The sequence below is a fragment of the Colobus angolensis genome, unplaced genomic scaffold, assembly GCF_000951035.1.
Source record: "Colobus angolensis palliatus isolate OR3802 unplaced genomic scaffold, Cang.pa_1.0 Scaffold132, whole genome shotgun sequence".
Classification (NCBI taxonomy): Eukaryota; Metazoa; Chordata; class Mammalia; order Primates; family Cercopithecidae; genus Colobus; species Colobus angolensis.
This window is the reverse complement of record NW_012114400.1, coordinates 2,683,788-2,704,250: the sequence shown is the minus strand read 5'-3', so window position 1 is coordinate 2,704,250 and position 20,463 is coordinate 2,683,788. Positions and strand designations below refer to the sequence as shown.

Genomic DNA, 20,463 nt, shown 5'->3' with positions numbered 1-20,463 from the left:
CTGTTGCCTTCCGTGGTGCCTGGAGTACCCGGAGGGGGTGTGGTTTTAGTGTGGGCAACGCCACTCCTTCAGGAAGACTCTTGGGTTGAAGAACTGGGAAAAGTGATCACATCTGGATAAAGTGCTCTCACCCCATCCTGCTGCCTCAGTGCAATGCTCCTGGTGCTCACAGAGTCCCAGGAGACAAAGGACTATTCTAGACATATAGATCTGAGGTCAAGTCCTACCTCTGCTCTTGATTATTCTAGGACATCAAGGCTCACATAATCACTCTGAGAATTAGTTTCAGAATGGGTACAAATTATCTAATAGGTGCCCATTAGAATGGGTGCAAATTATAGCCCTTGACATATTTATACTGCTGATTAAAATGAAATAACAGTTGCTTTGGAAAAAGATAACAATATGATTAAATAAATTATTCAGTACTTCAAATCTGAGTAAAATTCTCTGCATGGGGTAGGTTCTTAAAAATGTTTGGTGACTGATGGCCCAAAGCAAAAGTTACTGCTCAACTTGATGTTTCATCTCCAGCCCACATGACCCAGTTGGGGCTCTCAGGGAGTGTGAATGAGTGAATGGGTGGGGTAGGGTGGTGTGGGGTAAGGTGGCAGTGCTCATGGTAACTAGGGTGAAGCCATTGTCTATACTGGTTTTGCCTCCTGGAACTCATTTTCCATGAGCTGCATCCCAGCAAGTCTTTTGTGAATCCCATAAAGAGAAAAAAATGCAATCGAAATTTGATTTTTTTTTTGTCATTGCTACACTTGCCCAAAACTCTGTTATGGAACCAATAAGCTATATTTTGATTTATTTACATGTCTGTCTCCACTAGCCTGTAAACTCTTAAAGGGGAAGACTGTGTCTTATTTATCTGTTTAAATCCTGCAATGCTAGCACATAATTGTTCCACATCAATGTAGACTCAACGAATGAATGAATCATTTAATTGACTACCAAACTGATCACTCTAAAAATAAGTTTAATAAGAGGGACCACATATAAAATAATGTCTAACACTGAAGTAAATTTACTGAGTAACCTTCTCATTTTTCACTTCCATTTTAGTGGAAGTGTAAAAAAAAAGTTTGAAGAGATCTATTCCCATTAAGGTTTAAAAATATATAATATGAACTGGCTTAGGCATTTTTGCTCCTTCTAGTAAGACCATTCCAAAAATGTTTCTCAACTATTTTCTTTGCTTACTTCCTCTCCCATTGCTTCTCCTGCTTGCAAAAGCAATATTTGAACATAATTCTGACCCATGGGAATGGGAAAGAAGGGGAAGCCACTAGGAGAATGATTATTCAAAAAAAAACTTCTCACACTCTCTGTTGGTTTTTAGTCAAGTTGCAACAATAAACATCCCAATGTTTTCTCACCTTGGCATGTCTTTCCATTGAGTGTGAGTTGATAGCCAGGTGGGCAGATGCATTGATAACTTCCAAAGGTATTCTTACACTCATGCTGGCAGGCATCTGTATTTTCACATTCATCAATATCTGTTCAGGAAGATGACAGAGTTATCACCACACAAGAAAAAAGCAGACACTGTGACAGAGCCAACTCTCATCAAGTTGTTGATATACATTAGAAAAACTTCTTGGTGATTTTATACTCATGTGTTAAAAAATGCTCAGAGCTATTTTCTATCAAGTTTTTTTATGTTATAAAAATATTGAATATAGTACTGTATACACAGTACCATATTACAAAATATGGACATTTCTTCTATGTATAAGCACATATATGCTGAAGTCCCAACCTGATCAATTTTTATATTAGTTAAGAGAGACATGACAGAGGAAACAAATGTAGACAGGATCCTAAACCACCAAAATATGAAACTCTTTAAGGAACAGTAGAAATTTCCTAAAATATAATGTTCCTATTGAGATTAATTGTAAAAAGGAGTATTTGTTTTTATTGTATTCAAATTTTGGCTCTCTTTCTCTCTCGCAGCAGGCCTACCCATGCATAGCTTTCCCATACACAGATATCATATGGAAATGTTTTTCATTTTTGTGACAAAAAATATTCCTCAACATTTTTTACACAATTTGAATGCACTAATGACAAGTACATACATATATAGTTGTGTTACCTTTGGCAGGCCATTTAACTTTTCAAGATCTCATTTATTCTTCTGTCAAAAGGGACACTTGAGACTATCTGCCCTAATTCACAGTTTTGCTGAAAGGTTAATATACAGTAACATGTGGGAAAGTAGTCTATAAAGGGCTATCTGCTATTATTAAACAAAGCCATGAAAATGGCAAGGAGTGTGAGAATAGTTGATAATTCAAAATTAATTGATATTTGCTTTAAGGTATGTGATTTGGGAGGCTGAAAATTTCTTGTCCCAGTGGTGTTTTGCTTTGACTAAAATTAAAATTTGCTCATAGTCTCTGATCATATACCAACCAGTGGAAGACTAGTTAATCAAAGTGTTGATTCTATGACTTGTGTGAGTTTTTACTTCTTTCCTTTAAAATCAGCTTTAACCTAAAATAACAGAAATGTAAATGATATTGCACTCCAAGTAGTTAACACAGAGCTTTTGTTGCAAGTATGAATTGTACCGTGCCCCCAAGTGTGATTTCTACATTCAGATGCAATGCAATGGTCATTTTTCCTGTTATGCTTTGGAATCAATTTCTTCAAAAACTAGACTTTAGCACAAGTCTAAATAAGATTTCATACTGTTAATTTGAATCTTTCATAACTTGTCTGTCCCAGATAGTTAATGAAAAGCATTTGGTGTGTATTGCAAGTTGGTCTTGTTGTGTAGTTCCAAAGCTGTCTACAGTCTTACTGTAAATTTCTTCATTGTCCCAATACTATAAAATACCATATTTTAAGAAATGTTTAAGCCTATGAATTGCCCCCAAAGAAACTTAAATATCCAGTAATGGACTAGCTATAAATTTTTACTTTAGATTCTCCAAGATTGACCCTTACTGTGAAATAGTGGCTGCCTCAAATAGCAGATGACTGAGGAAGATGATTGTGATAACATAATATAGGTTTAACATAAACAGAAGACAGAAAACATTTATAAGACTCTACTATGATGAAACTGCAGCCATAGATGGTGATGAAGAAGTAGAGAAATGGGTTATTAATCAGGAAACTTTCTTAAAATAACTTGGACCTTCTGATAATTTGGAAGAAACCAGCTAATGGTGTATAGTGTGGAGGGTGTGGTTTAATTCATTTTTTATAACACAGATGTTTGAGCAGGGAAAATAAAGGTAGATCAAAAGAAAGTGCTTGTCTAAAATGAAGGCTCAGAATGGGATGGTAACCTATCACCTAGTCTGTGAAAACCCTCTAGTGGTAATGACTGTTTGGAAGAAACTGAAAGACAAAATGTCAGATGTTAATTCTGTCAACAAAAGAATAGTGAACAACTTTAATGAAGAGTCAGATCAAAATTGTGGGCATAAAAAATTACCAAAACTCAGAACAGTTTGTAGCAGATTGACAGTATTGTTTAATATACTAGCAAGAATATTGGAGTCCACATATTTAGCAATTAAACAGTATTTGACCGCATGGGACAAAACGTAGACAATTGTTAATGAATGCATTAATGTTTGGTGGTAGAAGAAATGAGCACTGTCAACAATTCTGGTAAGCTAATCACAAGGGAGAAGTTTCCATGTCCCTTATATTAAGCTGCAGGTACATCAGGGTGAAAAAAGACAGAAAAATGCTGGAAAAAAATATGAACCTAAAAAGCAAAGGGTAAAGTTTGAGTGTCCAGAGGGACTGAGGGTCCAACTGAGTAGAGATGATATGGGAAGATGAATCCACCTAAGGTTGACCAAGAAGTACATCTGAGAAGATAACAAGAGGGCTTGGGCAAGGGTGGAAAAAGAAACAACAAAAATTGAAGATAGAAGGAGAAGAAATGTTTAAAAAATATTTAGCAAAAAGCATAGTTAGGAGAGAGTAGGCAAAGTGTAGAACGCTTTCGAGAAATGTAAGAAAATGAGGCTGGCATAGTGGTCTTTGAATTTAAACAGAATTTCTTTTTTCCCTCCCTCTTTACTTCCCTCCTCTGTGCTTGCTTTCTCCAGCTAACAAATAGTAAAACTAATTCCTGCTTGTTAATTCCCCTTGAGTAGGTCAATGACATGCAAATTGTAGATGTTCACAGAAAATTGAGTTAAATGAGTGACAGATGGTAATGTTTGCAACTTGAGTGAAAACAAGGTCTCAATTCTTAAGTTGGAAATTATACTTCACTTTGGCAAACAAATGAAATTATAGACTTGTGAATTTAGATAGATACTGAAAGCATATATGTTAGAGCGATAGAAGTAACTTAATTTTGTCCCAACTCATATTATCTTTTCAGTGACATACAAACATATACAATAATGAAACAGCAATTCCATGGGGACTGTGGAGCAACAGTCAATGGGATATTGGTTGTCATATAGAACAGTCGACTGAGAAGCTGAAACTTTCACTTTTAAACCACTGCTTTTCCATCAGTCCGATGTGGCTACAATCTGATGGCATATTATGTGGCAATTATGTGGCAATATTTACATCCTTTTTTAAATAAGCTATATTCTGGATGCCACCGAAATTTAATTCTATGTAGCATTAAATTTAGTAACACCTTCAGGGTGACCAAAAAGAGAAACTTACCATAACACAATAAATTATCAGAATGCCCACATGTAAATCCATAATTTACTTGACTCAAGTCTGTAATAGTTTTAGGTGCCAAAATAAATGTCTTAAAATTTTGAGTCATTCCGGACTTGAGATCGGATGTAGTTCACTGCACCCAAACAATCACAGGTGCTGTACACATGCTTTATCAGTAAGAGAGCCCACAGAAAGGAAATGTAATATGGCTGACATTTACCTACACATGTGTCATGGCTTGCCTCAGAGCCTTCAGGGCAAGTTTTCCTAAGAGTCCTTCTAGTCCTGGAGAGAGATGTTCTGCTGTTTCTATACTCTGAGTAGGAGCTGTAGAGATGTGAGTACTGTCTGTAATGCTGTTGAGGTTGATAGTTGTTTCTCACAGGGGAGAACCGTGCAAGGTTATAGCTACTGTACTGTGTGCCGTAATTTGGCAGCCTCTCCAATCCAGCGCAAGATTTCCCGTCCCCTAATAAATGTTGTCCTGGCGGACAGATACACTTGAAGCTGCCGGGGGTGTTGGCGCACTGATGTGCACAAGGTTTAGGCACTTGTTCACATTCATTAATGTCTGCTCGTGTGCCATGACATAAAAAAGAAAAAAAAAAAGACATACATACACAAAACACAGGAATATAGAATGAATCTGTGAAACAAACTGAAGATATTGTTACCCTCCAAAGCCAGGCATACAGTAATTTCTCCTCAACTGTTGTGAACTTTTGAGAAAGCTTTAATCATTCAGTTATGAACATAAAGACAGATTCTGTAAATTTCCCCCTAAATACTAATGCACACGTTTTATTTGAACATTCACATTGGAGCAAGTGGCTCAGAAAATGAGACACATTAGTTCTGTGAATTCATACTCCTTTGACTTTCACTTATGGCCTTAAGATCTAGGGAACTCTGTTTTCAGCCTTGTCTCCTTGATCAGTTTAAGCTGATTTGGTATACATTTTTACATGTAATTCTATGACTAACATTAAGATTTTAAATCTGAGAAATACTACACTAAGCTTTCTTAGTTCAGCTAGGCAGAGACATCCTAAATTGTTAAAATTTGTGTCTCTTCCTCTGGGGAAAAAAAGGTAAAAGAGAGTGTGGGATCACAAATGAATACAATTTTCATCAAACTTCACTTATAAAAATGTCTCAAGATAATACCTCTTCATACAATCATACGTGTACATTTGGGAAATTTCTCTCTTGTTTTTTCTTTCTTTTGACAAATATTTCACATGGAATTCTGACTTTTGTACTGGTTGACAAAGTTGGAAGCTTTCTAATATGTCCGTATATAATTTTAAAAAATGTAACTACTTTTATGTTTATTTAAATGACTTGGTCTTTCTGCAAGCATCTTTGCCCTCCTAATTCTCCACATAGCAGCCAGAGAGAACTTTTCCAAACGTAAACCATATCATATTGCTTGTCTGCCCAAGATCTTTCATGTTTTTCCCATCACATTCTTTATTATGGGCTCTTTATCCTCCTTACCCTCTGCCTACCTTTGCTCCAATAGCCTGACCCCTTGGTTCTTCCTTGATTATGATCAGTGCATTCTTTTATGAATGACATTGCCCTGGCTTCTCCTCAGCCTGAAATACACTTGTTCAGAGCTTCCCATCGTGGCTGCTCTTTCCTTTTTTGTTTTTTGAGATAGAGTTGCTCTGTTGCCTAGGCTGGAGTGCAGTGGCATGATCTCAGCTCACTGCAACCTCTGCCTCCTGGGTTCAAGGGATTCTCCTGTCTCAGCCTCCTGAGTAGCTGGGACTACAGGCGTGTGCCACCACACCCAGCTAATCTTTTTTGTATTTTAAATAGAGACAGGGTTTCACTGTGTTAGCCAGGATGGTCTAGATCTCCTGACCTCATGATCAGCCCGCCTCGGTCTCCCAAAGTGCTGGGATTAGAGGCGTGAGCCACTGCGCCTGGCCTGCTCTTTCCTTCTGTCCAGTCTCTCAGAGAGGCTGCCTGGATCACAGTGCTACCACCCCAGTCTGGGTCTCTCTTTCTCCTTACTGTTTTATTTTTCCTTAAAGTGCTTATCACTATCTGAAATTGTATATTTTGTGATTCTTTTTCTCTCCCTGAAAGGTAAAGTCCACGAGGACAGAGACCTGGTCTGTCCTGTTTAGCGATGTATTCCCACAACCTAGAACATCATCCAACACGAAGTAGGTGCTCAATAAACATTTGTTGAATTAATGAAGGAATGGGCTTGATATCGTGTGCGAAATCAAGCCATGAACAGTAGAAATGAAAAAGATCATATGGGAAAATGTGGTCTTAAATACATGAAAACCAGAATTCAAAGCTAATATAGATCTTAATTCTATCAGTAGAGGGAGAAATGAAATCACATCTCTAGTTAGAATTTAGTTACAAGTTTTAGAGGTAGGAATGCTGGCAAAACTACAGACTTTAAATTTTTATTTTCTGAATTAATAATTTTGAATTAATGAACAAGCCAAGCACATTTTCCCCCAACAGATTAAAAACAAGGAAGCAAGGACATAGAATCAGTTCTTACTAAGATATAAACTCACCAAACATGTAAAATTTTAAAAAGTTATTTTCTTTCTATTGCTAGGTCAACACATGGAATCTGTACTTGTAACTCTTCCTATAAATTGGAAAAGGGAATGAAAGCCAAATTCTTTAATTCATTACCACAGTGGCATGAAAGAAAACAATATAGGAAGGTAGAATAAAATAGTAAATTTTGCTTTAAAAACTTTTAGTAGGTAAAAATTAATATTTTAACTCTTTTCTTTCTTTCTTTCTTTTTTTTTTTGAGACAGAGTTTTGCTCTTGTTGCCCAGACTGGAGCGCAGTGGTGTAATCTTGGCTCACTGCAACCTCCACACCGCAGGTGCAAGCAATTCTCCTGTCTCAGCCTGCCGAGTAGCTGGGATTACAAGTGCCTGACACCGTGCCCAGCTAATTTTTGTACTTTTAATAGAGACGGGGTTTCGCCATGTTGGCCAGGCTGGTCTCGAACTCCTGACCTCAGGTGGTCCACCCATCTTGGCCTCCCAAAGTGCTGGGATTACAGGTGTGAACCACCACACCCAGCCATTCTAACTCTTTTTTTAAGGCAATGGTTCTGCATCCTTCCTTGTTTTATTCCCTAGCACAATGTCTGAGATCCAATTGGTGGCCAAATTGGTGAACAAATACCCCTATTTCATTCTGAAAAGTCACTGTTATGGCTAATCAAGATTTTAAACTATATATAAATGATAATATCTAAATAGAAGACTAAAATGATGCTCTGCATTGCTGTTATTAAAAAGCATTTCTTTTAAAAGAGTTTCTAGTAATGGTATTAGTTTGAATATTTGCTACATACAAAATAGTATGCTAGGGATTGCATAAAGACAGAGCTAAGTCTTTTGGGGAGAATTTGCTATAAATAATCGTTAAGTAGAGAACAAGGCAACCAATTTGAAAAACAGCATGTAACCCAGAAGCTAGTATTGAAAAGCCCACACAATTATTTTAGTGCAACTGAATATTCTAAGGAAGACTACAGTTTAATAGATCAGTTTCTTGATTATAAATGCATTAATTTTTTACCAAAAGTATGTGGTTATCTTCTTACAGATATTTTCTATTTGCCTTCATATTCAAATATGACTAAGATGAAAACAAATAGGCAAGTGGGGAGAAATGAATGAGATATTTAAGCGTTAAATATATGATAAAGTAATAATTATCCATTTGTTTAAATTGTGTGTCCCTATTTTAAAACCTCACACTTAAACTTTCATACTACATACAAGTATACTTCATGGTCAAATAAAATGTATCTATGCAAACATTTATGTCATGTGCATAGAGATATAATCAATGAGATAATCGTGGTAATTAAGTTGTGATGGCAATTATATCAGAACCTCACTTTGGTATGTGTGGTGTATAGCAAGCACACAGTAAGTGATTATTAACACTTGAAATGTCAGTGTAAATTGAGCTCAATATGAAGTCTCCAAAGAAGTATCCAAATTGTGTTGAATGACGTAAATCAATTTACATACCTTATTATTGTAACAAGAGACCATTTCAGGATAGAGAAAGTGGCCCTAAGCCAGTTGGTAAGGCTAGGTAACTGTATCAGTAGCTTGATTGCTCAACAAATTCCTATTAACTTACCCATGCAGGGTCTTCCAACTCCTTGAGACCGATAACCTCTTGGGCATACACAGCGATAGCTGCCTCTTGTATTCTCACATATCTGGTTATATCTGCACTGATGGGTCCCATCTTTACATTCATCAATATCTACAGACATGGAGGCAATAAGAAGTAACATTTCCTCTTTCAAACCCAAAGTCATTGTATCTGAAATCGGCATTCTGTAGGATTGCCAAAGGTTGCATTTCTCACCAAGTGGTTGAGATCACACCAACTTACAACTTGGAATCAGAAAACCTGGGTTCAAGTCCCAGCTCTGCCACTTATTAACTGGCTGCTTTTCCTCCTCCTGCTCCCTATTATGGAGAGAGTTTTATTCTCAGATTTCTTTTTTCTCCTTCTCTATATCCCTTCCTCCTTTTGTCATCTTGTTTGTACAAGTGATTAGAGTTTAGGCAGACTGAGAACAGTAGTGCTATATTGCTTCTGATCCACAGTCCCACGTTTCTAGCTGCTAGCTGGACATCCCCATCTCTCTTTGTTTTACCACTACTTCAAACCCAGCACACCCTCAGTGCCTTAACCTTACACCCCTATTTGTGATAACAGCATGCCTGTGTTTCAAGTCCATCAAGCTTTAAATGATAAATGATGTTCTGTATTCCTGCTATTGAAAAGCATTTCCTTTAAAAGAGTTTCTAGTAATAATAGTTTGAACATTTGCTATATACAAAGATTGGGTAATTCTATTTCCTCAATCAAAACCATGTATCTCTACATTTACATTTCCACTTAGCTAGATTTTTGCTGTAGCTTCTTAAAAAGTTTCTGATCTTTCAACTCATCTCATGTCTAGTTAATCTTATACATAATTAGGGTCAGTATTCTGAAAAATGTTTACAGTTGCATGTAACTGTACATGATGCTCTGAGATGGCTGCTGCTCTTTTTTTTTTTTTTTGAGATGGAGTATCGCTCTGTCACCCAGGCTGGAGTGCAGTGGCATGATCTTAGCTTACTGCAGCCTCTGCCTGCTGGGTTCAAGTGATCCTCCCGCCTCAGCCCCCAGAGTAGCTGGGACTACAGGCATGCGCCACCTTGCCCAGCTAATTTTTGTATTTTTAGTAGAGACGGGGTTCCACCATGTTGGCCAGGCTGGTCTCACACTCCTGATAGAGTTGGTTGCTATTAAATGATAAGGGAAGTATTGACCTATATCTATTGTGTGAGAGCTGAAACAAGTCTTTGAAATCTGATACTTCAACTCCCATCACCAGTTGTTGTTTTTTTAAATTATACTAATGAACTTAACAACTATCAACAGATGGCCAGTATTCCCTCATCTATATCTATCCCCCACAATCATATTGTTTTGAAACCAATCCAAAACACTATAATTTTATTAATATTTTAGAAATGATTTTTTTAAAGAAAAACTGTGCTATTTTTACAATGAGAAACTTAAACTCAAATTTCTGTGTAATCATAAGACTTGTCCAAAGGTTAGACAGCTGTCAAGAAGGAACAATGAATTTTAACACTTTATCCCTAAGTTCAGCTCTTTCTCCCTTATACAAGGCTTTCTTGCTTTCGTTTTCCTGTCATCTCCATCTAGTAACATCCCAACCTATGTTTAAATGTGATCATTTCCACGACCTCCTTCATAGTGACTCCTACTGGATACAGTCACTTTCTTGGGTATTCTTGTAGAGTTTTATTTGTTCCTCTTTACGGTGTTTCATTCACCTTGTATTATAGGTTTTTGCTTTTTTTGGGGGGGAGGGGGTATAGTGGAGGGAGTGGAGTAGGCCAATTTAACCCATACATTATTTCTTTCTCCTGTGTTCTTTAGCAGGAATGAGAATGGGAATGGTATCTCTCTTTTATTTTTGTAAATTCTACAGTTGCTAGCTCTGCTAACCAGGCTGGTACAGAATAGACATACCCAGAAAAAATGTAGGGAGAAATATAATGTACCTTTGTGTCTGGTCATTGATGTAGAATAGATAGACAAAGCATAAATTTTGGGCAAATTATTTATTTTATTTGTCTGGTCATGGATTTGATATTTAAAGAATATACAGCTCCAAAATAATTATATTTTGAATTTTAATAAATCTCTACAGACACAATTTTTCTTTCCTCCATGAAATTCTTAACATATATGCTAAATTTCATATTAGAAATTATGTGAGATAATATTAATGCTTGTGGATATTAAACCATGTAAACTAAATGTTTAATTGATGGGAGCTCAAAATGGTCATAAGTTTTCATAGTGAGCTTCCATTTCTGGGTATAGCCATGACCCTGGGACCTGGAGCTCAATTATCCTAGAAGTTGGGAGTACTTACAGAAAAAGAAAGATTTCCTTGGTAGCTTAAATTTACTCTAATCACTAGTTTTAAAATGAATGCCTTACTTGACTTGTTGATGGTAAACTGATCTCAGTCATGGAAACAGCCAGACACTCACCAATACAGGTTCCATTTTCTGCCTTGGTCATTCCATTTGGACAAAGATCAATGCACTTATAGCCACCACGGGTGTTCTTACAGTGCTGATCTGGTCTGCATACATTCTGCCTACACTCGTTCACATCTTGATGAAAGAACAAAGGTAATGTAGATTAAGAAAATTATTTATTCAACTTTTCCAGAGAAATCATACTTTTGGAGTTTATGGATATTATTTACATATATTCATTGCATAATCACTGTGTAAGGTTAAAGTGCTTAAATTCAAGAATGTATGTAACACAGTTTAAAACAGAATAAAAATCAAAAACAAAAACAAAATACTGTTTTACAGAGCAGGTAGCCATATCATTTTCTCTTCTTAGAAAAATAAAATTTATATACACTGTTAATTTCATTTGTATACATATATATGTACATATATTTATATGTATAGGTATACTTTTGCAAAAAAATTAGAGGAAATGTCATGAAGAATGGGTATGTAATTAGAAAAAGAAACTCATGAAACAGCATTTTTTGTCATTTTGGTTTTGCACGGATTGCATACATGCTGCACGCTTGATGTCCTAAATGGGAACCAGTACCGAGACACAGTGTATGCATTTAGATCAGACATCATTAAGAAGTTGTAGAGGTGTCATTCCTTTAAATTCAAAGCCCTTTTCTTACCCATGCATTTTCTGCCTTTGAGCTGATACCCAGGTTCACATCCACAGTGGAAACTTCCTATGGCATTGAAACAGCGCTGGTGACAGGGGCTGGATTCTTGACATTCGTTAATATCTGTTAAATAAAACAAAACTTTCATTATATGCTATTAGGAAACCTGAGTTAATGTATCCCAAATGTTTAACATTTTAATGATCTTGATCATTACCATGTTTAAGATCTCTAAAACCTATCCAATATATTCACACTCATATGATCTGCCAAATACTTGACAGAATTAATTGCTGGAGAGGGTATCTCTCTTCAATACTCTTAAAAGTAGACAACTGCTAATGATACAGTACTGTCAATGAAACACTCTTCTACTTTAAGTATTTTGCCATATGACTCTCACTCCTGTTTCTAGGAAGTTCCAGTCCTGGAATGTTACTGACAGACTGGGATGCTGAATACAGAGGGAAAAGCTCCAACACTACTAAGGTCTTTTGCAATTGTCCTTTCTTCCCCTTTCTTGCTCCTTAACTTGGTGCAGGTCTTTATCACCCTGTGCCTGACTGCATTAACATCAGCATTTCTCTACATTTGCAGTCACTGCTACGTTGTACTTCCCAAACACCATCTGGGTCATAGCGTAACAAAAACTGTGCAGGCATGAACTCTTCAAACTCTTGGGGACTTGCCTGTGGTTTGTACCTTCTTTCCTTTCCTTTCCTCCAGTCCCAGGGAAGGAAGAAAGCCCTCTTCTCTCACTGAAGAAAAGTCCCTCTATTTGAGCTTTTGAGCTCTGCAGCCCATCTTACCCTTCCTTACCAAGATGAGGACTGTGGTCCATCAATCATTCCCTCCTCCTGTGCATTTTAAAAGTCCTTCCAGTCTATTACTGATAGGCATTTGGGTTGGTTCTATGTTTTTACTATTGTGAATAGTGCTTCAATAAACACACGTGTACATGTGTCTTTACAGTAGAATGATTTATAATCCTTTGAGTATATATCCAGTAATGGGATTGGTGGGTCAAACGGTATTTCTTGTTCTAGTTCCTTGAGGAATTGCCACACTGTCTTCCACAATCATCGAACTAATTTACACTCCCACCAACAGTGTAAAAGCATTCCTATTTCTCTACTTCCTCTCCAGCATCTGTTGTTTCCTGACTTTTTAATGACTGCCATTCTAACTTACGTAAGATGGTATCTTATTGTGGTTTTGATTTGCATTTCTCTAATGACCAGTGATGATGAGCTTTTTCTCATATGGTTGTTGGCTGCATAAATGTCTTCTTTTGAGAAGTGTCTGTTCATATCCTTTGTGTACTTTTTGATGGGATTTTTTTTTTTCTTGTAAATTTGTTTCTTGTAGATTCTGGATATTAGCCCTTTGTCAGATCGATAGATTGCAAAAAAATTTTCTCACTCTGATAGTTTCTTTTGCTGTGCAGAAGCTCTTCAGTTTAATTAGATCCCATTTGTCAATTTTGACTTTTGTTGCCATTGCTTTCAGTGTTTTAGTCATGAAGTCTTTGCCCATGCCTATGTCCTGAATGCTATTGCCTAGGTTTTCTTCTAGGGTTTTTATGGTTTTAGGTCTTATGTTTAAGTCTTTAATCCATCTTGAGTTAATTTTTGTATAAGGTGTAAGGAAGGGGTCCAGTTTCAATTTTCTGCATATGGCTAGCCAGTTTTCCCACCATTTATTACATAGGGAATCCTTTCCCTATTGCTTATGTCAGGTTTGTCAAATATCAGATGGTTGTAGATGTGTGGTGGTATTTCTGAGGCCTCTTTTCTGTTCCATTGGTCTATATATCTGTTTTGGTACCAGTACCATGCTGTTTTTGTTACTGTAGCTTTGTAGTATAGTTTGAAGTCAGATAGCATGATGCCTCCAGTTTTTTTCTTTTTGCTTTAGGATTGTCTTGGCTATACGGGCTCTTTTTTGGTTCCACATAAAATTTAAAGTAGTTTTTTCTAGTTCTGTGAAGAAAATCAATGGTAGCTTGATGGGGATAGCACTGAATCTATAAATTACTTTGGGCAGTATGGCCATTTTCATGATATTGATTCTTCCTATCCATGAGCATGGAACGTTTGTGTCCTCTCTTATTTCCTTGAGCAGTAGTCTGCAGTTCTCCTTGAGAGGCCCTTCACATAAAATGTGGCACATATACACCATGGAATACTATGCAGCCATAAAAAGGGTAAGTTCATGTCCTTTGCAGGGACATGGATTAAGCTGGAAACCATAATTCTCAGCAAACTAACACAGGAACAGAAAACCACACACCCTGTGTGTTCTCACTCCTAAGTGGGAGTTGAACAATGAGAATGCATGGACACAGGGAGGGAAGCATCACACACCAGGGCCTGTTGAGGGGTTGGGAGGGGGTTAGGGGAGGGACAGCATTAGGAGAAATACCTAATGTAGGTGATGGGTTGATGGGTGCAGCAAACCACCATGGCATGTGCATACCTATGTAACAAACCTGCATGTTCTGCACATGTATCTCAGAACTTAAAGTATAATTTTTTAAAAAAGTACTTCCTTCTTATACTTTTCTTTCCAATAAACCTGTAGATATAATCAAAATTTTCCTCTCATAACCAAATCCCTCTCTCAGGTCCATACTAATCTTAAGCTCCTGCCACTTTTCTCTTGCTATATTCCAAACCCTTCAAAAGAAAAATCACCATAGTTGGGCTCTTCACTTCCTCACCTTACATTCCAGATTGCCAATGTCTCTTATTTTGTACTTGTTTTTTATTTGACATCTTTTAATTTAACCACTCAAAATCTACAATGTGTTAACATACATAAACACAGATGTGATCATATACTTTTTTGTTTTGTTTTTGAGACCGAGTCTCTCTCTGTCACCCAGGCTGGAGTGCAATGGCACAATCTCAGCTCACTGCAATCTCTACCTCCTGGGTTCAAGTGATTCTCCTGCCTCAGCCTCCCAAGTAGCTGGGATTACATTTGTGAACCACTGCACCCGGCTGTGATCACAAACTTTTAAAATATTTTTCTTAGTGCAGTTTTTTTTTTCTTCTTCCTCTTTTGGTTGGGCTCCCTTCTCCCTTTTTACCCTTCTTGCCCACCAAAGGGAAACAACATTAACAATCTAGTATGAATAATAATTTATTCCTACTGCAGCCACATAAATATCTCCACCAAAATATATAGATCCATTTCCTTTTTTTCTTTGGTTGTTTTTCCAGTTACACATACTCCTTTCTGCAAAATTATACATACTTTCCTACATCTAGATTTTTCTCATGGATGCACAGTGGTTCATGGTGTTGATGTACCATGCTTCATTTATTCTGTTGATAAACATTCAGTTTTGGATCCACTGCCTTTTCCTTTATGAAAAATCCTGATAACAGCTTTATTTATATTTGCCAAAACTTGGAGGCAACTAAGATGTCCTTCACTAGGTAAACTGTTCTGTATCTAGATATTTATTATTGAGCAGTGAAAAGAAATGAACTATCAAGCCATGAAAAGGGGTGGAGGAGCCTTAAATGTTACTAAGTGAAAGAAGGCAATCTGAAAAGGCTGCACAATTGTATGATTCCAACTATATGACATTCTGGAAAAGGCAAAACCACAAAGACAGTAACAAGATCAGTGTTTGCCAGAGGTTGGAGGAAACAGAAATGATTCAGTGAAGCACAGAGAATTTTGAGGACAGTGAAACTATTCCGTACGACACTATCATGGCGGATACATATTGTTATAAATTTTTGCAAACCTATAGAATGTGCAACACCAAGAGAAGCTTAATATAAGCTAGACTCTGAGTGATAATGATATGTCAGTGTAGGTTTATTGACTGTAACAAATGTACCGCCCTCATGTGGGATGTTGATAGTGAGGAAGGCTGTGTGTGTGGAGGGAAGGGGTTACATGGGAATCTTATGTACTTTCTGCTCAATTTTGCTGTGAACCTAAAACTGTTCTTAAAAATAGCCTATTAAAAATATCCTTCAACAAACATTCTGGCAGTCTTATGCAATGGAATTTTATGAAATAGATTTGATTGGACTGTGCAGTATGATCTTAATCAAATGGAAACAGGCAAATGGTCACTCAAAACCACTGTGCTATACATATTTAAAATAGCTGTGGAATGTATCTGAATAAGAGCTCATGAAGAAGCTCAACTTATAAAACATATAACATGTTTATATTCAGGTTTAAGTTCTCCAGAGAGACAGGAGTCGACTTGCTGGATATCTCCTCACTCTCTCCCTTTTATGTGGTCCCTTCCTCTTGGAGTTTCTGAGACAGTTAACTTTCGAGGAGTCAAAAGGGGGGTCTCATTCTTACTGTCATGAACATAAAGAAAAGGCCTCCATTTTTATACCTTGACAACTCAGCCCATCAGAGGTTCTTCGAAAACCAGTTCCACAATGGACCACACAGCGATAGGATCCAATTGTATTGTCACAGTCCTGACCAGCATGGCAGGTGTGCCTACCCAAAGCACACTCATCAATATCTGCAACACAGGAAATCATTCAACTGAGGTGAACTGAAGAACACCAGCCCAAGAACCTGCTGTGAAATAGGGATACGAAAAGCCATGAAGGACACTTGAAACTAGAAAAGAACAAGAAGGACTGAAGTTTTTGGTTGAGTCACTTCAGGTGGGCTAAATAGCTGACAAACTCAAAGCAGCACCGTGTGATTAATATCTTCATAGACTGACTAATCAGACCACTTACAAATTAGGTGGCTTTTAAGAAGTTATTTCTGCTTTCTGAGATCTTGAGTCAGATTCTCCAGGCATTCCTGCCTTGAGAGTGCCCTACATGCAGGCAGTGCATGAGCAGTGTTCTTATTTTCTCAGCCCAACGGAGACCTTCTGTTTGTTGCCAAGGTGTGGGCAGAAGTAGTAGGAAAGAAGAAAATGGGTCTATCACACTTTTTCTAGGTCAAAGATTGCCGTGACCCATTGCTTAAATGTGTCTATTAGATTTGTGAATACCTTGACAAGTTCTTCCGTCTGCAGCTATGGTGAGGCCTTTAGGGCAGGAGCAGTAGTAGGTCCCCATGGCATTGTGGCAGGTATGGGAACAGGGATTCCCTGCTGCACATTCATCCTCATCTGAAAGAAGAAACAAGAAGGCCCAAATCAGTATATAAAATCCCTGCTTTCTGGGAGTTATTAAAGCCAGTAAAAATAATTGCTTATAGAGGCCAAGAAGTTGATCAACTATAATAGAAAATACTTTAATTGCCACAAAATGAATTCACTAAATACAAATAATTTGAGGCATCTGAGTTATCCTTGATAGTGAATAGATGGTTAGATATCGTAAAACAACAATGATAATAGCCAAAATATATCTACTGTGCTCTAAATGCCTTTTACCTGCTTTAACTCTTTCATCGCAGAATTCCTAGGAGATAAGTATTTTTATTACTGTCCTCATTTTGCAGGACAAAACTGAGGAACAAAGAAGTTACATAAATTGCTTAAGGTCATATAAGTCATTACTAGCAGGGCTGTCATTTGAACCTCGGTAGTCAAAAGACCACCTCTTTATCGCAAGATTATATTACATTGCCTTCCAATGAAAGAAAAGCACTGTGTATGTAAATGTAAGCTCCTCAAGCCATTTACTTAGCAGTTAACTTATCTGTACATCTATTGTGCTGGTACTTTGGTGGGATAAAATTGGTTTACATTAGTGATAAGTCCACAATCCTGCCTGTCCTCTGATTAATTCTAGGGTTTGGTGGCTTAATGTTGGATTGTGGCTCTCACACCCACAGCAATCAAGTCACCAGATGAAGTATAGTGTTTGTTGTCTGTCTGCTCACTCCACATCTATAGTTAGTCACTATCTCTGACACAGTTGGCTGTGGCCAAATTCAGAGAACATGGGCTTTGCAATTAACTTAAATTCAAATGTAGCTCTATCACTTGATGCTGAGTGATTTTCGGTAGTTTGACTTTTCTACATCTCGATTTCCTTAGCTGTCAAATGGGATGTTTACAGAACTGTTGTGATGATTAAATACCTAGGGAAAGGGCAATAGATATCCATTAAATGCTATCCAATATTGACATTTTCATTAAAATAAAAGCCTTTATTTATCTCTGTACTTACCAGCACAAAAAGGTCCAACTGAGTCTAAGGTAAACCCGGAGGGGCACTGATTACTACGATCTCCTACCACAGAGAGGAAAGCAAAGTTAATTGGCTTATTAGAATAGTTGCCCCTGGTTTCTTTCCAGTAGCATCTTCCTTGGGAATATATGCCAAAGATGAAACACATAATGCAAAAATGCAATAGGTAAAAATAAGCAGGCATGGAAAACTTTGCCTGTTTCTCAACCAAGAAGTACATGAATCCCAGTCCAGAGATTGTTGACAAGCTGCCACTGGAAACGGGTTTTGTGTGTAAGTTGTTCACATCAATAAAAAAATTATTCTGTGATAACTAAAAAGGGTCCAAGATAAATGTATATGCCAGGTATAACCACAGGCAAAGTCCTATTCTTCCAGCCATTACTAACCCTGTTTTACTCTAGAAAGAGAAATGCTGTTTTCAAGCAACTTAAAATAATTTGTGCCAGTGAAAAATAGAAACTCTGTGAAGAAGCTCCCTCCTTTTGTGGATCTCCTCCATTAGCACCCTTGAGCATTTGGGTCAAAATCTCCCATGTGTGACCAAGTGTTTTCCTTTTCATCTAGTCAAAATAAGGGGAAACAGGCATATTGTGATAGAAAAGATTTGTTAGATGTCAGAAACAAAAAAGCTAACAAGAACAAGAACAGGTTAGTTAAGAAACCTCTTTTCCTGAAAGCATCCTAGTCTTCCTGCTCATGCAGTGGGGTGATACTAGGATAGATGGGACAGAAACATCTAGGGCATATTGCTTGCTAAGTGATCATTACATGATTACTGTGCATCACAATTTAGTTTCCACTTAGTCATTTGTTCATTCTTTAGTCCAACCAGTTGTGTTATGTGGGACACAATTGTGGAAAAAACATGTCATGTAAACATGTTAATTTATTACCTGATAGTAGTTTTAGGTTTTTGGTTATAAATAGGGGAGATATCTTCTATTAGATGGAATTTGGAAAGTTTTTAGGGAGATACTTTTGTTGTCATAATAAGACTATTAAAATTCAGTGAGTGGGACAGGTCCCGTGGCAGGTTTTACAAGATTGCAATGTGTAGTCTTGAAAGATGATGATCTGTCCCTTGCCTTGCAAGACTTTCATGAAAGTAACAAATCTATAATTGGGGGCGGAGCAAGATGGCGGAATAGGAACAGCTCCAGTCTCCAGCTCCCAGCGCGAGGGACACAGAAGACAGGTGATTTCTGCATTTCCAACTGAGGTACTGGGTTCATCTCACTAGGGAGTGCCGGACAATCGGTGCTGGTCAGCTGCTGCAGCCCGACCAGTGAGAGCTGAAGCAGGGCGAGGCATCGCCTCACCTGGGAGGCGCAAGGGGGAAGGGAATCCCTTTTCCTAGCCAGGGGAACTGAGACACACAACATCTGGAAAATCAGGTAACTCCCACCCCAATACTGTGCTGTACCAAGGGTCTTAGCAGATGGGCACACCAGGAGATTATATCCCACACCTGGCCAGGTGGGCCCCAGGCCTGCCCACGGAGCCTCCCTCATTGCTAGCACAGCAGTCTGCGATCTAACTGCAAGGCAGCAGTGAGGCTGGGGGAGGGGTGCCCACCATTGCAGAGGCTTAAGTAGGTAAATAAAGCCGCTGGGAAGCTCGAACTGTGTGGAGCTCACAGCAGCTCAAGGAGCCCTGCCTGTCTCTGTAGACTCCACCTCTGGGGACAGGGCACAGCTAATCAACAACAACAACAACAAAGCAGCAGAAACCTCTGCAGACACAAACGACTCTGTCTGACAGCTTTGAAGAGATCAGTGGATCTCCCAAACGGAGGTTGAGATCTGAGAACAACTGACAGACTGCCTGCTCAAGTGGGTCCCTGACCCCTGAGTAGCCTAACTGGGAGACATCCTCCACTAGGGGCAGACTGACACCCCACACCTCACATGGTGGAATACACCCCTGAGAGGAAGCTTCCAAAGCAAGAATCAGACAGGTACACTCGCTGTTCAGCAATATTCTATCTTCTGCAGCCTCTGCTGCTGATACCCAGGCAAACAGGGTCTGGAGTGGACCTCAAGCAATCTCCAACAGACCTCCAGCTGAGGGTCCTGACTGTTAGAAGGAAAACTAACAAACAGGAAGGACACACACACCAAAACCCCATGAGTACGTCACCATCACCAAAGACCAAAGGCAGATAAAACCACAAAGATGGGGAAAAAGCAGTGCAGAAACGCTGGAAATTCAAAAAATCAGAGCGCATCTGCCCCTCCAAAGGAACACAGCCATCACCAGCAACAGAACAAAGTGGACGGAGAATGACTGACAAGATGAGAGAAGAAGGCTTCAGTCCATCAAACTTTTCAGAGCTAAAGGAGGAATTACGTAACCAGC

At 38.2% G+C, this 20,463-nt stretch overlaps 1 protein-coding gene across 1 annotated transcript in view; it reads right to left on the bottom strand.

The window, feature by feature from the left end:
- HMCN1 (hemicentin 1) overlaps positions 1-20,463 on the bottom strand; it is a 461,695-nt gene that overhangs the window by 7,232 nt on the left and 434,000 nt on the right. The window contains exons 98-105 of the mRNA XM_011934184.1: positions 18,082-18,144; positions 16,953-17,072; positions 16,329-16,463; positions 11,960-12,073; positions 11,286-11,411; positions 8,830-8,958; positions 4,889-5,239; positions 1,383-1,502 (exon numbers count right to left, since the gene is read on the bottom strand). Of these exons, the coding sequence (XP_011789574.1) occupies positions 1,383-1,502; positions 4,889-5,239; positions 8,830-8,958; positions 11,286-11,411; positions 11,960-12,073; positions 16,329-16,463; positions 16,953-17,072; positions 18,082-18,144 (1,158 nt within the window). The remainder of the gene's footprint in view (positions 1-1,382; positions 1,503-4,888; positions 5,240-8,829; positions 8,959-11,285; positions 11,412-11,959; positions 12,074-16,328; positions 16,464-16,952; positions 17,073-18,081; positions 18,145-20,463) is intronic.